Here is a 16820-nt window from a genome sequence, read left to right on the forward strand (position 1 = left end):
ATTATTCGTGACACCTCCAAGGAGTCCGAAGACATCGCGGGAGGACACCTACAACTGTTCAACCACTACACCGAACTTCTACTACAATCATCTCCATCAACGCCATCTACCGCCCACCTCCACCACTACCACAACTAGTATTTTTTGTCTGTAAATTGCGTGTGTTCTGAAGGGCTGATTTGTCTGTATGCGGGATGAAAAACCCGAGTTTCCGGGAGAAAAAAACCCTGCTACCTCCTATATAACGCAAGTAATTCAAAAACAGAAAAGAAAAGTAAACGAAATCGTAGTTGTAGTAGGTACGAACGATTTAACTGGCAATAAGTTCAGTATGAGAGAGTACATGAAAGGTTGTTGGAAGAAGCAAGAGTGAAGAGTGAGAAAGTGAAAATCGTTAGTATTTTACCTCGCTATGATAAAAATGAATAAAAAAGAAGGGCTATGATGGCAATCGATTCAATGCGTAGGCTATGTAGAAGGAATGGATGTGAGTTTTTGGATGTGTGGAGTGAGTCTGAGGGAAGATTGGATTTGTATAAGAGGGATGGCCTACATCTGAATGCGTTTGTTATCAGGAGTCTGGAAAAACTAATAACTGGTATGAGACCTAACACAGAGAGTCAGGGAAACTAAACTATAAAGGGAGGAATGCTGTGAATGTGAGTGTAAGAACAACAATGGTATATAACTGTGTTAATGATGGCTTAACGAAATGTTGACGAGTCGAGAACGATTTTGGGTTTGTGTTCGGATTTCCGAACCCAAAATCGAGAACGATTTTGGGTTCGGATCCATCATATGTGTACAAAGATGTCTACATGTGTAAGGAGAAGAATAGAGATCTGCAAGTTGTCCAACTGTGTCAGGCAGAACTGCAAACAAGAGTATACAAAAGAACATGCAGGTAGATTATTATGTCTGTACACGAATGCTAGGAGTATCAGAAACAAAGGGGTAGAGTTTATTGCCTTAGTCAATATGTTGTGACCTCAGATTGTAGGAATTAGTGAGACCTGGCTATCAGAATCGGACCTACTAACTGGTATCGAGTGTCATGGGTACAGTATTTTTAGGAAGGATAGAGTGGATAGGAGAGGAGGGGGCATGCCGCTAATGATATTGGAAGACTTAAATCCAGTTAGAGTTGAGACCTATGAATGTAGTAATACTACTAACAATATTTCATGTGGCAGTGAGTTTCAAGCCATCTGATGTGAGGTGGAATCTAACAAGACAAATTACATAGTGGGGTGTTGTTACAGACCTGGTGGATTGGTAGCTGGTGATGAAGAAATGCATAGAGTTGAGACCTATGAATGTAGTAATACTACTAACAATATTTCATGTGGCAGTGAGTTTCAAGCCATCTGATGTGAGGTGGAATCTAACAAGACAAATTACATAGTGGGGTGTTGTTACAGACCTGGTGGATTGGTAGCTGGTGATGAAGAAATGCATCACCAAATAGAAAAGGTGAGTGTGAAAAGAGTAATCATAATAGGAGACTTTAATTATCCAAATATTGATTGGGCAGCAGTAGAATCTCATGAGAAGAATGAAAATGCATTTATTGAGCTGTTGTGGGACAACTTCCTCAAGCAGCATGTGACAGAAAGAACTCGAGGTCAAAGAGTGTCAGATTTGATTATAGTGTCAGTGGGAGTTTCAGTTAAAGACCTAACTATTCTGCCTCCAGTTGGTGACAGAGATCATGCGGTACTCACTTGGGAATAACTTAAGTTTATGAATGTTCCATTCAGAAAAGGTTACATGCTGAACTACAAAGCAGGAAATTATGACCAGCTGAGGAGCATATTGAGTTCAGTGGAATGGGATCAGTTGCTGGATGGAAAGAATATCAACAGTGCATGGGAAGCATTTAAACAATACTAATATGATGTGATATCAGAATGTGTCCCGAGAGTTCGAAGAATAAATAGAGTAGGAGTCAAATGGATGTGTAATCTTATTAAGCAAGAGATTCACAAGAAAAGGACGATGTGGAAGGAATACCATTTGCATACGGATGACGTCCGTTATGAACGTTATAAGCAGCAGGCTAGAATAGTCACAACTGTTGTACAGAAAGCAAAGTCTGATTATGAAAAGAAACTGGCTCTGCGTGCTAAACACAACCCACAAGAATTCTATCGATATGCTGCAAGTAAAAGAAAGAATCAATATGAAAGAATCTTCTTCTGCAGCTTCTCCCACTTAAGTGAGGTCACTGTTATAATGAGTTTCCTCCACACCTTCCTGTCTTGGGCTGTCACCACATCCACGTTCTTCATTCTCAAGTCCTCTTCTACCAGCTCCCTCCATCTCTTCTTTGGCCGCCCACGCTTCCGCCTTCCTTGTACATCCATCTGCATGACCCTTCTTCCCACATATTCGTCCTCCCTCCTCATCACATGACCAAACCATCTCAACCTTGCCTCCTGTATCTTTGCTCCTAAGTTCGTAACTTTCACTGTTCCCCTCACATAGTCATTTCTCAGACGATCAATTCTGGTCACACCGCACATCCACCTAAGCATTCTCATCTCTGCTACTTCCATCCTGCTGATGTTATTTTTCCTCAGGGCCACAGTTTCTATAGCATATGTTATAGCTGGCCTCACTACTGTCCTATAGATTTTGCCTTTCAGATTGATCGGCACCCTCTTATCGCATAACACTTCAGCCATCTCCCTCCAGTTCCTCCAACCCGCTTGTATCCTGCATTCCAGTTCCTTCTCAGCTCCTCCATCTTCTTCCACTGTTGAACCTAAGTATCTAAAGTCTCTCACCTTCTTGATGACATTTCCTTCCAGCTGCAGATCTGTCTCCTGTCTGCCGCCCACTGTGCAACACATATACTCTGTCTTACTTCTGCTCAGTCTCATACCTCTCTCTTCCAGTACTTTTTTCCATCTTTCCAGTTTAGTTCCCACTTCTTCTCTTGAATCTGCATACAGCAAGATGTCATCTGCATACAACATTGTCCAAGGCACATCTTCTCTCACCTCCTCTGTTACCACCTCCATCACAATATTAAACAGAAACAGACTTAATGCTGACCCTTGATGCAAGCCAACTGTTACTTGAAAACTTTCTGTCTGTCCCAGACAGATCCGAACACTTGTCTTCCCATTTCTGTACATTTCCGGCACCAACCTGACATATTTCTCCAGAACCTTCTTCTCCCTCAGACACCTCCAGACTTCTTGCCTTGGCACTCTATCGTATGTTTTCTCCAGATCAATAAATGCCAGATGTAGCTCCCTTTGTTTCTCTCGATACTTTTCCATCATCGCCATAACCCAAAGATAGCATCTGTTGCTGATCTACCAGGCATGAAGCCAAATTGTTCCTTTGCAATCTCCACCTTCCTCAATCTACCATCAAGAACCCTTTCTAGGATTTTCATTGTGTGGGACATCAACTTTATTCCTCTGTAATTTTTACAGTCTTGTGCATCCCCTTTACCCTTGTAGATGGGGACAAGAGTACTCTCCCTCCATTCCTCAGGTATATTTTCCCGAGAATAACTCTGCTAAATCCAGATGGTATGAGGGTTACAGATGCAGAAGAGGTTGTTCAGTTAATGAGTGCCCATTTCATTAAAAGCTATCAACCTGGTGAATGCAATATTGATCTCACTGTTACCTCTTCACTAGATGAAGAAACGCAGGTGCGTGAGGCCGAGGTACTAGAGCTGTTGCACAAACTGAATAAGAATTCAACAATAGGGACTGATGGAATATCAGCACATGTTCTAAAAGAGTGTTCAGCTGAACTGGTCATTCCTTTGACCAAGATGTTTAATATGAGTCTCAGAACAGGGAAGATTCCACAGGAATGTATGGTAATTGCATTGCACAAGGGTAGTGCAAAGACTGATGTATCCAACTATCGACCAATTAGTATCTCAGGAGTGGTTGTGAAGAATTTGGAAAAATTGGTTAGGGCCCGCATTTAGAAATGGGTAGACAGTGAATCTCTACATTGCAATGAACAACATGGGTTTACTAAGGGAAGGTCATGTTTTAGCAACTTACTCACATTCTATAACAATGTTACGATTGTTATACATTGTTATCACAGGGGAATGGATACACCATGCTACTTTTGGATTTTGCTAAGGCTTTTGACAGAATACAGCATGGCAGACTGCTTCATAAATTGGAGATTCTGGGTTTGGGTTATACAATATTAGCATGGATAAGAGGATGGCTGACTGACAGATATCAAAAAAGTGGTATATGGGGGATCTGAGTCTGCAAGGTTTAAGGTAACAAGTGGTGTACCACAAGGATCAGTGCTTGGTCCACTGTTATTCAATCTGTACATTAATGATATTGGGAAGGATTTGACAAGCGACATACAATTATTTGCTGATGATGCAAAGATAGGTAGGGTAATCAGGAATGCTGCTGATATGCAGTCTTTGCAGAATGATTTGAATAGGCTGGAATTGTGGGCATGGGAAAATGGGTGTCAGTTCAATGTCAGTAAATGTAGTCATTCACTTCGGCATGATTAGATATCCAATGTCGTATTATATTGGTGGGATTAGGCTAGAAGAAACTGATGAGGCTAGGGATCTTGGAGTGTTAATAGATAGGAAGATGAAGTTTAGGGGGCCATGTGGCAAAGATTGCAAATACAACTCAAAAGATAATTGCAGTTCACAGGTAAAGATAAGGATGTTATTTTGCCTCTTTACAAGGCCTTGATAAAACCACACGTGGACCATTGGGCACAGGTCTGGTCTCCTGGTTTTCGTTGTGATTCTGATATATTGGAGAGAGTACAAAGGAGAATGTTAAAAATTATATCAGGATTGTGGAATACTGTTATGAAGACAGATTGAGAATTTGTAGACACCAGCAAACAGGACAAAGAGGGGTGATATGATTGAGACTTACAAACTTCTGAAAGGGTCATACAGGATTTCAATTGATGGAATTTTGTGGTGTGTGATTGAAATGGATTGCCATTGGATGTTGTGAGTGAAAGCGGTGTAAATGAATTCAAGAATAAGTATGATAGCTGGTGTGTGTGTGTGTGTAGTATGTAGCCTCCCTCGATGAGACTCTGACTCCCTGGAGGTCTCTCTTAATAATAATAATAAATCCAAGAAAATGGCAGTATATGCCTTTTCCAACATCACATCACATTAGTTAATTATCACAACTAAATAAAGTTAGTTAAATTATTAAACCAATATTTCACTTTAACCACCAAGGCATCTTCATGGACACAAAGATATACATCATGCATGTGCACACAGGCATGCCAGAAGGAAGTCAAACACTGAGTGCAAAAAAGGTGTATCCTGAAGTTCCAACTGGTGTCCTCTATGGGTGCAAAATGGGATCTTGATTATTCAGACAATGTCTCAAGACAAGTCTTCCAAATTTTTGGCAATGTAGAGAAGTAGTCACATTTGTTTAGATTCAGTGAACGTAGTACTTTGCTGGAGTCTAGAAATATTCTTTCAGATTTCTATGTCTATATAATAAGGAAGTATTTTTCCATTATATACAGTGATCTCTATCAATGGCATGGTCTGCCACCCCAGAATGGCTGCATTATAGAGTAGATAATGGACAGTTTCTGCATTCCTCCAGTTTATCCAAAGTATATAAGTGTGCACGCACACACACACACACTTACAGAAGCAAAAGTAAGTGTGCAGAAGCATACTGCAGATACCAGAATAAACTCACGAAAAAATATTTTCTTAGAATAATTTTAGCTTAAGTATCAAAGGCATTTTCAGTACATCTAAACAGCTAACAGAAAAATAATAAACTAGATGATGGAGAGGATGTATTTCTCTTCCATCAATGGGATACAAGATACAGTAGGATCTTATTAAATGCATGGTGAGCACACCACTTGCAAGTTGAGTACATCATGTCCAAATAGCAATTATGCTTTCTGTTCTCTTAAAGCTACTGACTGCAACTACTGCCCACCTATTTTGTAAGATGGATCTATTGCATCATTACCCATGGAAAAGCCAATCTTCTGGCTGCTTAGTTTAACTGATAATCTTGGTAAATGTCCTCTATTATTAAAAAAACATGCAACATTTATTTAATTATTCCGAGTATGTGGGTAATTAAATTTCTCGTATTAGAAATTGATGAGGAAAACTATGCACAGATTGGCAGTTTAAGCAGGAAGGACTAATCAATAAAATAATCAATTTGTTTAGATGCAAATTTAACCCCCCCCTTTCTTTTCTTTGCCAGAAAAAGGTCAGAAGAATCTTGTTCAAACTGGATATTAAAGGCATTTCTTCAATTGTTCATTCTACAAAGGTTTGTGCTGAGATTTGATTCCTGTTTTGTGTCTCCTTTTTATTCCTTCCTAGTCTGCTGATAATTATCATGTAGTCAATTCTGGAGTAATGAAAAAAAACATTAACACTTGACTTTTAAGTGTGATAGCCTCTCAACTAATAAATGATCATCAATATGAATTCTGATTGGGCCTGGCACAAAGGCCTATTAATTAAGCAAGCTTGCACTATATGGTCTATCTTCTGCACCTGGGTTCTGTTCTTTCATCTACTCTCTTCCTTATACATATATTAGTGACCTTCAGTTGAATGCAAATACAATATATTTGCTCTAAACTGCACTCCTCTCTCATTCTCTATTATATAGATTATGAAAATTTCCAGAACAACTTCTAAACGCTTAAATTCTGATAATCTTGCTAATTTTAATGCTAATAAAATGCAACCCTGCTTTATTTCTGTGAAAAAAAATCCCCCCCCCCCACTCTTACTTTTGACAACAAATTCCAAATCTCTAGCAAAGATGACATTTTTCTTCTTCAGATAACATTAATGTCATTCCAATCCTTCTCGGTAGAAACATATTACAAATATTGCCTCAACATCCAGGAAACTGGGTTTTCTCTTTTGCTCAAGGCATAATCTGTATAAGCAGTGAATAACGTTCTCACATTCTGGTAGTGTCCCAAAGAGTCCTCTAAAATACTTGACTCGATATAAAAGGCAATTAAGTTGATTAATGACCCAACTTTCACTTATTTGCTACTTGGATTTTCTATTTATATTTCCATAGTTGCTGTTCATCAGAACTGGCATCAGTAATTCTGTCATTTTCTTCTAAATCTGTTAAAACAATTATGGTAGCTATTCAACACTCTTTCACTGTTCAACTCCAAACTCAGAGAACAAATTTTTCTTTTCATTCATTTTACCTGCTGCTGCCGTCTTTTGAAATAGCTACCCCTCTTATACATTCCAACCATCTCCAATGGTTTTGAAATTCAATGTTAACAAGTTTTTTCTTATTTCTAACTTTCTGCCTATCTATGGTACTAACGAAATAGGTCAAACTAAACCATTCTCTTGTGTATAAGATTATCACAAAAAAAAAAATCTATGAAAGCACAATGGAAGACTTACAAGAACTAATAATTCATTAAGATTAAAAAAGTAAACATATATCAGTAGCCATACCTGTGGTTTAGTTGTATTGTTCTGGTTTGGAACACTGCCTAAACCAAACTAAAAAAAAAAAAAGGGAAGGGGAAAAAATTAAGAAAATTAATAAATAAAATATTCCAAATACATCAAAATGCCAAAAAGAAGCAATTCTAACCATATTTGGCAATGAAACTCATTAAAAAAAAATGGATAATAAATGTCCACTGTTATTTTATACAAGATTTTGAAACTTTAAACATTTTTAAAAGTGATCATGAATTTATGAAAACTTTAATGTTTTAATTAGTACCTTACTGTGATAAGGTACTAATTAAAATACACCACTTGGGACCTATATTGCTTGTGTTAGTGTTTATAATTAAAATTTCACTAGCTTGACAACTATTTGGTTAGTTCTTATGAAAGCAAACAGCCAGAATACCAAGTCTGAAAAGAAAGTTCATGCTTGAAGCATTTTTTTTTATATCTTGCCCATGAAAGGTTGCAAGCCTACAGCAACCTTTCATGGGCAAGTAATATGGGTTGACTAATGATAATATAATCCAAAAACTCAGCTCTAGAGACCAAACATGGAACTTCTTCAAGTCATTTTCAGGTCTCCAATAAGCAAGATGGTGATAATTATCTATTTAGCTGATAGACAGATAATAAATGTACCTTCACCCAAACATCCATAGTGGAAATGTGCCTACAGGCTGTTAGTTGTAGAGCAGATAAGCTATGTAACCAAGTCAGTACTCAAGAAATCAAGATTTTTTTAAGCAAATCAACTTTAAATTACTAAAATAAAGAGCCAGTTCGGCAATGCAAAATTACATAAGCAAAGTGGATATTAGATCCAGCATTATTTCAAAGCCGAACGTAGAAGCAATGAAAGTTTCATAAGGTAAGTTGACCAGAGAGCTTACAGGAATACATTCCCCAGCATTCATGAGTTGCCTTAGTGTAGACTACTTAAACTACTTAAAAGACATAGCGCTGCCCAAGCATCTATATATTTGCCTTTTATTAGTCCATTTTGATAAGGTTTCACTGGCCCGACAGCTGTTTCGAACTGGTTGGTTCTATCCAGAAACCAGGCAGAAACCTTAAGAGAACAAAAACTCTTGTTCAGTACTAAGGAACTTGAAATGTCATAGAAATGTATTTTTCGTAAGTGAACTCTCGGTTGGTGAGTTTATTAAATACAGCTTGCAAAATATCAAGTAAAATTTTGAATAAAGACCTAGAAATATTGCAAAATCTACAGACAATATTTAGGTTTTAAAACAAATTACTGAAAAAAGACAAGAATTTAATTTGGAGATTCACCTGACATTTATAGATTATGAGAAGGTTTTTGCTAAAACACAGAGAAAAACTACAGAGTATAATGTAAAAACAAAGATATCCATTATATTTAGCACAAGCTATAGAAATTTTATAGAAAGACACAAAAATAAACTTAGAATTAGGAAATAAATTAACAGAACAGACTGAAATTAATAGATAGAATGCAGTTTATCTCCAACTCTATTCCATATATATATATATATATATATATATATATATATCAACTTATTAAAATATGGAAAACAACAATAAAACAAGATATCCAGTTAACCAAAAGAACTGTTATTAATACACTGTATGCAGATGTTCAGATTATATTACAACACAATGAAATGAATATCATCTTCCAAAATCAGTTTATAAATTTAAAAACACAAACAAACAATACAATACAACACAATGCAATTTAAAACTTTTGCAAAAGAAAACAAGTCATGGCATTTACAGGTTGCGATCATAGATCAAAAATAGTCATAGAAGATAAAATAATACAACAGGTGACAGTTTAATTTTAGGTGCACAATAACATATTTAAAAGACAAAAATATATATGAAATTTCAGAAAATTAAAAGGACAATGAATAAAAAACAAGGAGATGAGAAACCCAATGTAAATTTTACAAAGTAATGTCCACTTCCACTATTAGAATGGTTCAGAAATATGGACTGTTAAAAGGAAAGATCAAAGAAACTACAATTTTAAGAACAATTAAAGGATGCACAGTGCTTCCATAGCTCAGTCAATTTTGATGGAACCTTTTGGCTAGAAATACCTGGGTTCAAATCTTTCTATGACATGAGGAACCTTCATCAAGGCTTTTCAGTCAATGGTGAGTTAGCATGTCTCATAACAGGTGAAGGGTTTTTTCCTCCCAGAAACGTGGGTGTTTCAGTGCTCAAAACAGGCAAACTGGCCCCATGAGCACACGCACATATCTACAGATATAGGATACTAACTGAAGGATGGAAGAGATTAGAGTCTCACCATCTTATTTTTCTACTGCATATTATGGATCTCAGGTAGAGATTTATAATGATCAACCTCCTAGATGATACTTGATAGAAGAGGACAAAGGATGCACAGAATTAGACCATATAAAAAATGAAGACATTAGAAGAGAGCAGCTAGGTATTTACAATATAAATGAAAAGATCAGGGAATAGAGTAAGAAAAGGAAAGACTATTTATATAAAATGGAAAGCTATTATCTAACAAAAGAAGTGGATAAATATAGACCAAATGGAGAGAGAGAAGACCAGTGAAGCTGAGACAGGAAAATGTCTAACTCTTGATAAGAAGAAGAATGATCTTCAAGTCAAATCACAGTATAAATCAAATTTCAACATTTTTTCAATGCAAAACTCTAAAACAAAGATTTGTAATATCCACAAGTTCATATTTATTATTATTATTATTATTTTTTTTTTAACTAAAGCAATAGTAAATACAAAATGATAAGATGTTAAAGAAATCTGGTATAGCTTGCAAGTTGAAAGCTTAAAATACTACATTCACAACTGTCAAATGATACTGATAATTGACAGGTGATTGTCAACAATCAGTATTGTGGACAACTGCATGATTATCAATACTTGAAACTGTTGTAGGGGGAAGAAATGATCTCAAGTTACTAAATCTTAGTAACTTGAGATCATATTAAGATTTCTATCCTATACTAAGATTTCTCAAATGAAATCTTAGTATAGTTAATGCCTGTTGTGCTTATCCCCCCCACACTAAAAGTGCCAATATTTTGTTTTATTTATTCCTGAAAATCAGATTTTATATGTATACTGATAAAAAGCATAGGTAATAACTATACACAGAGTTATCTATATCCTTTCCTTTAATGTTACACAGTATTCATTTTGGTAAATTATGGAGACTACAATCATATTAGGAATAATTACTTTAATTTCCCAATGTTTCACCCTTCATATTAAGGTCATCATTTGGAGTATACACATATATACACAAACACAAGTTATATTACATTTCAAATAGTATGCCCAAGTGACAGTGATTTGATCAACTGCTATTCTATAGGCCTTATCTCTAGCAAAAAAAACACTACATCAAAACTATATCCTATTTATAACATCATCAGAGAACAAATTCATATTAATATTTTTAATGCAGAAAACCGGCAGCCTAATCAATAATTTAACATAAGTGTTTGTTATGTTGAAGCTAAGATCCTAAATTACTAGAGTCCCGATTATAATTACTATTAGACCAAAAGGTTATGTGCCATCAATATTCATGAGATTTTTAGATCATTTATTGTTAAGATTAGGGCAGTTGATAAAAATTTCACAAGCCTCTTTAAATTTGAGCTCATACCACAGTTTGGTGTGACAAGTACCTTTCCAGTCAATTCTATATAGAGTATTCAGAGCATGATCAGAAAGGCCATATTAACCATACTAATTAAATTTAATGTGCCATTTATATTCCTTTTTTTCTGATAGGAATTGTGTGTCCTGTTTCACCTATATAAGGGCAAATTATAGATGCAGTGAATATGGCATACTCCAGGGTGGGGGCAGTAGAGGAAGTGGATCCTTGGAGGAGTTGAATAAGTTCTTTAATTTTGCATGAGGTTTAAAGGTGGCATTAAGGTTCTATTTCTGAAGTATTCTGTTTATTTTATCTGATATCCCTTTAATATATGAAATGCCTACAGTTTTATTGTAATTTGATTTATTTTTAAGAGGAGTCTTGTGAAGAATTTTGCTGATAACTTTTAATTCACATTTAAGTGCATGTTCATTGGAGTAAATCTTTAAAGTTCTGGTGTTTTAGTGTCGACACCTAAGTTTTGTGTTGGGTGGTGGTAAGAGTTTATGTGTATACGCTAATCAGTATGTGTAGGCTTAAGGTAAACGGTGCAGGAAAGACTGCCGGAAGGAAGACATGTGACAAGCGTATCTAGAAAAGGAAGTGTGTTCCGACTTTCAATTTCAATTGTATGCGTTTGTGTGGTTTGTTTAGGTGGCTGAAGAAAGTGTCTAATGTCTGGCATCCATGGGACCAGATAATGAACACATTGTCAATGTATCCAAGCCAGACTTTGGGTTTTAAAGTAAAGGATTCTAGAACATGTTGCTCAAAAGCTTTAAAAAAAAAAAGGGTGTGTGAGTGTGTGTGTGGGGGGAATAACGGTGAGCCCATGCCTCACCATTATTGTTTTTCTGCAAGTAAAAAGTATTTTGCCACACAAAATAACTAAAACACAGTACATGGGCAAGAGCACCAGTGATATTGGGCGTGAATTTGTCCTGGAAAAACAGAGTGGTGTCATTGATTGGTACATTTGTAAAAAGGCAGAGACATCAAAACTGACTAATAAATCACTGTTTTCAAGTGTGACGTCCTTAATTTTGTTTACAAAAGTGTTGTGTGTTTTTGATATAGGATGGTGAATGACCTACAAACTCCTTGAGTGTTGATGTTAATTTCTTGACTAGATGATAATTGGGGCTGTTGATACTTTCAACTATCAACCGAAGCAGTGCATTCTGTTTGTGAATCTTGGGCAAACCATAAATTCTCGTGGAACAAGCATATGGAAGTAGTTTTATAAATGTATTTGTGGGCCAGGAAGTGACTGATTAAATGGGTTATATTCCACAAGTTGATAGGTGCTGTTGTCTGTGACTAATTGATTCATTTTTTGCAAGTAAGTTGTTCAGTTTTTAATAACCGCGGCACTGCCTTTATCAGCTCTAGTAATTACAATGTTCTGACTTGCTTTTAAAGATTTCACAGCTGCCAATTCAGTTTTTGGTCAGGTTGCTAGTTACTGCTTTATTATTGTTTAAAATGTTAGAGGTTTTTAATTATCGTTTATCAGCTAACTCCAATTTGTTAACAGTCCTGGGTGCCACAGCAAAATTTAAGTTTTTACTAAGTAGCAAGTTCATCACTATTTTGGGTGTGGCTAGAAAGATTAATCACATGACTGTGCAGTGAAGGCATTTGGTTGCTCTTGTTATCACTTAATTCTGGTTGGTTGCTATTATCCTTTCTTCTTAGTAGTTGGTTGCTCCTTTTATCACTGGCATGTGGTTGGCTGTTTTCAGTCATTCAATGATGAGAAATTTAAACTTGTCTGCTGGTTATTTAAATAGCCGAATTTAAATTAAAGTAATTATTCCTAACACAGTCATAGTATCTATAATTTACCAAAATGAAGAGTTATCCATATTATCTGACTTGATTTTTCACTTGGTTAGACTATAATAAATTTAGTTTAATCCTTTATCCAAGTGTGAGCAAACAAAGTTTGTGCCTGAAAATATCTTCAGGACTGGGGTCAGGTAGCACAACACCGGGCATCTCATAGCAAAGGTGGACCAAGCTAACATCACTCCTATCTCAGTATCTCCCATAATGCAAAACACATCTCCTTGCAGATATGTATAATGTTATCTTCCCTTAATGCATAACATTATACATATCCGCAAGGAGATGTGTTTTGCATTATGGGAGATACTGAGATAGGAGTGATGTTAGCTTGGTCTCCACCTTTGCTACGAGATGCCCGGTGTTGTACTACCTGACCCCAGTCCTGAAGATATTTTCAGGCACAAACTTTGTTTGCTCACACTTGGATAAAGGATTAAACTAAATTTATTATTATCTGAATTTTACTCTATAAATGAGATAAAGTACAGGATATTACAACAGTTCAATACAATTAAAGTAATGAACTCCCAATAAAATCATAATTCTTGCTATTAACAGACCTATTCGTTAGGAAAAAAATAAAAAAAATCACAAGTGAAAGCTTCAGCACTTTTATTCTGGAAAACAGTATGACCCCCCCCCCCCCCCCCAAATTGCATCTTCTAATAATGTAACTCTAATGGGAATGTGCTTTTTCAATATGGCCGAATTTTTAGGAATGTGTAGGGATGTGTAGAGAATGAAGTTATGTCTGGATTACCAAACTGCTATGTATATGAAGAGTTTTCATATCTGAGAGAGAGAGACAAAAGTGTTTTGCTGGCTATAAGAAAATTTTACTGAACAGTAATATAAACCTGAAAGTCCAACTTTCCTCCTTTATATAGTTATAATTTTTATGTTTTGATGGATTGCACTTTCTCAGTTTTAGTTCCAATTTCATTTAATTGTTTTTAAGTGAATACCATTCCTTTTAGAGTAATTTATTAACGATACTTTTAAGTATGTTTATTTGTATGTTTACTTAAACATACAACAGGCATTATATTTAATAAGCGCAAATCCTTATAATAAATTTGCAGCAAACAAAATCACTTATACTGCTGTGTAAGCATCTGTATGCATGTATACACACATATATAAAACAAACAGATACCTGATTCATTCCAGTTGCACTTGTATCAGTTTTTAGCCTTTTCCTTGGGCCAATTGCCAGCAATGCTGTCACATTGGCTTCTCTCTGACGCATCTCTTCTAGTTCAGCCCTTTGCATCTTTAATATTAAAATAAAGCATAAATTTCATGAACTATATCATAATTCAACTAAAAATTTTGTAGTGACATTTATTTTTAGATATAAAAGTTTATAATGAATTTTCTGAGCGGCTTAAAATCGAGCATCATACTGAAAAGGTGAATTTACAAGGAAATTCACCTTTTCAGTATGATAATTCCGAATTCAAATTACGAAGAATCACAGCTAAATAACTTGATGATGTGAACTGCAGAATAAAATATACAATTATTTACATAAAGAAAGGCTTAAGTATTGTCCATCATTTATAATAATGCTTAATAGTATAAACAACATAAATAGTCAAAAATACATTTATTAAACTCAATAATATTTCACTACTATAAGAAAGTAATATTTTCACTGGCTTTTTACCAGTGGAATATTAGTGAGCATCACAATACAATGATAACTGTGACAGGAACACAGCTTTAAACTAAGTAATTGTAGAATAATTTAAATTGTAACTTACATCTAATGTCTTCACACAGTGCCCTCTATGAACCTGATAATTACAAAGTTAATTTAGAGAAGTCCAGCTCTTATTAGGTCTTAAAATGATAGTCTCTCAAATCTTTGGTAAATTAATGTAACCATACTTGTTGAGGTTGGAAGAGTGCTTCATAGCTAATGCTAAGAATAGTCTCTCATACCTGCAACTACTTCTATATAATATAGATGTTTTTCTCTATCAGATTCTATGTGAAAGAATATCCAAAGCATAGCCTGCCAATCACAACTCTGTAGTTATCTGGCCCACAGAGTGCCATGTAAGGAAATTAGATGTCATTTACAATTTAAATTGTTTCTATCATTATTATTATTATCATTATTATGGACAACTCCAAGGAGTCCTTAGACTCATCGAGTGAGGCCCTAAACATTGTCAAGAACTATTTAGCATTCACACAGTATCTATCATACTTTGAACTCATTCACAGTCGTAGTACTCACAACAGACTCTGGCAGCTTATTCCACTCATTCACCACTATCCAAGTAAAAAATCTAGTTCTAACATCCTTGCTCAGTTTCCATGGATGGCCTCCCCTTGGTTCTCCCACCACCAGACCTGTTCAGAAAAATTGCCTCTGAATTAATCTTATAAAAACCCCTCAGAAATTTGAATGTCTCAATCATATCACCCCTCTTCTGCATACAACCAATTTCTGTAACCCATAATTCTTCAACCTGTTCTCATAAGGTTCATTCCATAGACCAGCTACCATTTTGGTCACTCACCTCTGGATCCTCTCTACCTCTTCTCCATCACCAAGAAACCCTAGCGTCCAGATCTGTGCACAGTAGTCAAGAGGGGGGGGGGGTCTTATCAAGGCTCGATAAAGAGGAACAATAACCTGCTTGTCTCTGCTCGTCAAAGTATTCTTCAGTAACCAAGTGATCTGATGAGCTGATTTAGACACTTTTGTTATGTGCCCCTAAACTTCAACTCCCTATCCACCAACACTCCCAAGTCTCTGGTTTTGTCAATTTCCTGGAGTACAGTTCCACCAATGTGGTATACTGCTGATAATCTTTTCACCCCAAAATGCATAACCTTACACTTTGGCATATTAAACTGACATCCATTCTTCTTAGTGCAGTCTGCCAATCTATACTAGGGGTTTGAGAGTGCTTGATCTAGTAATTGCATCTGAGAATTTGACTATAACGAATATGACCATGTTGCCACCAATTGGTGAGAGTGATCACATGGTCTTGACCTGGGAGGTGGCTAAATGTGTGGATTCAGTTAAGAGAGGGTATATGTGAAATTATTGGACTGGTAAGCATGACTAGCTTAAGAGATTGCTTGGATCATTGCCATGACATGCAAAACTGCAAGAGTGGGATGTTGATAGTGCATGGGAAGTGGTAAAGGAGTATTTGAGGGAGGTAATGGCTGACTGCATACCTAGAGCCAGGATAGTAAATCAAGTGGGAGTTAAATGGATGAATAACATCATTAAGCTTGAGCTGCAAAAAAAGAAACAATTGTGGAGTGAAATTAAGCAGAAAGATGACCAGCAGGCACACGAACAGCACAAGCCTGAAGAGTAACAAGTGTGGTAAGAAAAAGAAGATTATGGAAGTTAGCAATACAGGCTAAAGAGAATCCCAAACAGTTCTTTCGATATGCTGCAAGTAAAAGAAAAAATGTATTCAGAAGTCGAAATAGTAGAATTACTAACCTGGATGATATACACTTTGCAAGAATATATCATCAAGGTGGTGATATTGCACGAATGAGGGAACGATGGATTATATGGGAACTGAGGTGAATGAAATGGAGGTGAATAGCATATTACAAAACCTCAATGTGAATACATCTGTGAGATTGGATGGTATACCAGCATGAGTCTTACGTGAAGTGGCAAAGGAATTGTTAGTGCCCTTAACCATATTGTTTAAGTCTCAGTTCTGGGTTAGTCCCGAGTGGATGGAAAGAAGGGAAAATAGTTTTCCATTGCATAAAGGAGGCTCCAAGACTGCTGTTGCAAATTACCAACTGATCAGCACGTCAGGA

The 16820-nt window shown here is 36.1% G+C and overlaps 1 protein-coding gene across 1 annotated transcript in view; it reads right to left on the minus strand.

Moving 5' to 3' along the window:
* Positions 1–7393: 7393 nt before the first annotated feature.
* The window catches only part of LOC150103634 (transcription initiation factor TFIID subunit 4B-like), a 397716-nt gene continuing 388289 nt past the window's right edge, over positions 7394–16820 (minus strand). The window contains exons 18-19 of the mRNA XM_090398501.1: positions 14158–14274; positions 7394–7537 (exon numbers count right to left, since the gene is read on the minus strand). Coding sequence (XP_090254627.1) covers positions 7394–7537; positions 14158–14274 — 261 coding nt within the window. The remainder of the gene's footprint in view (positions 7538–14157; positions 14275–16820) is intronic.

The sequence above is a fragment of the Typopeltis vanoorti genome, chromosome 9 (genome assembly GCF_054136105.1).
Source record: "Typopeltis vanoorti isolate ZY-2024b chromosome 9, IOZ_Tvanoo_1.0, whole genome shotgun sequence".
NCBI classification, from domain to species: Eukaryota; Metazoa; Arthropoda; class Arachnida; order Uropygi; family Thelyphonidae; genus Typopeltis; species Typopeltis vanoorti.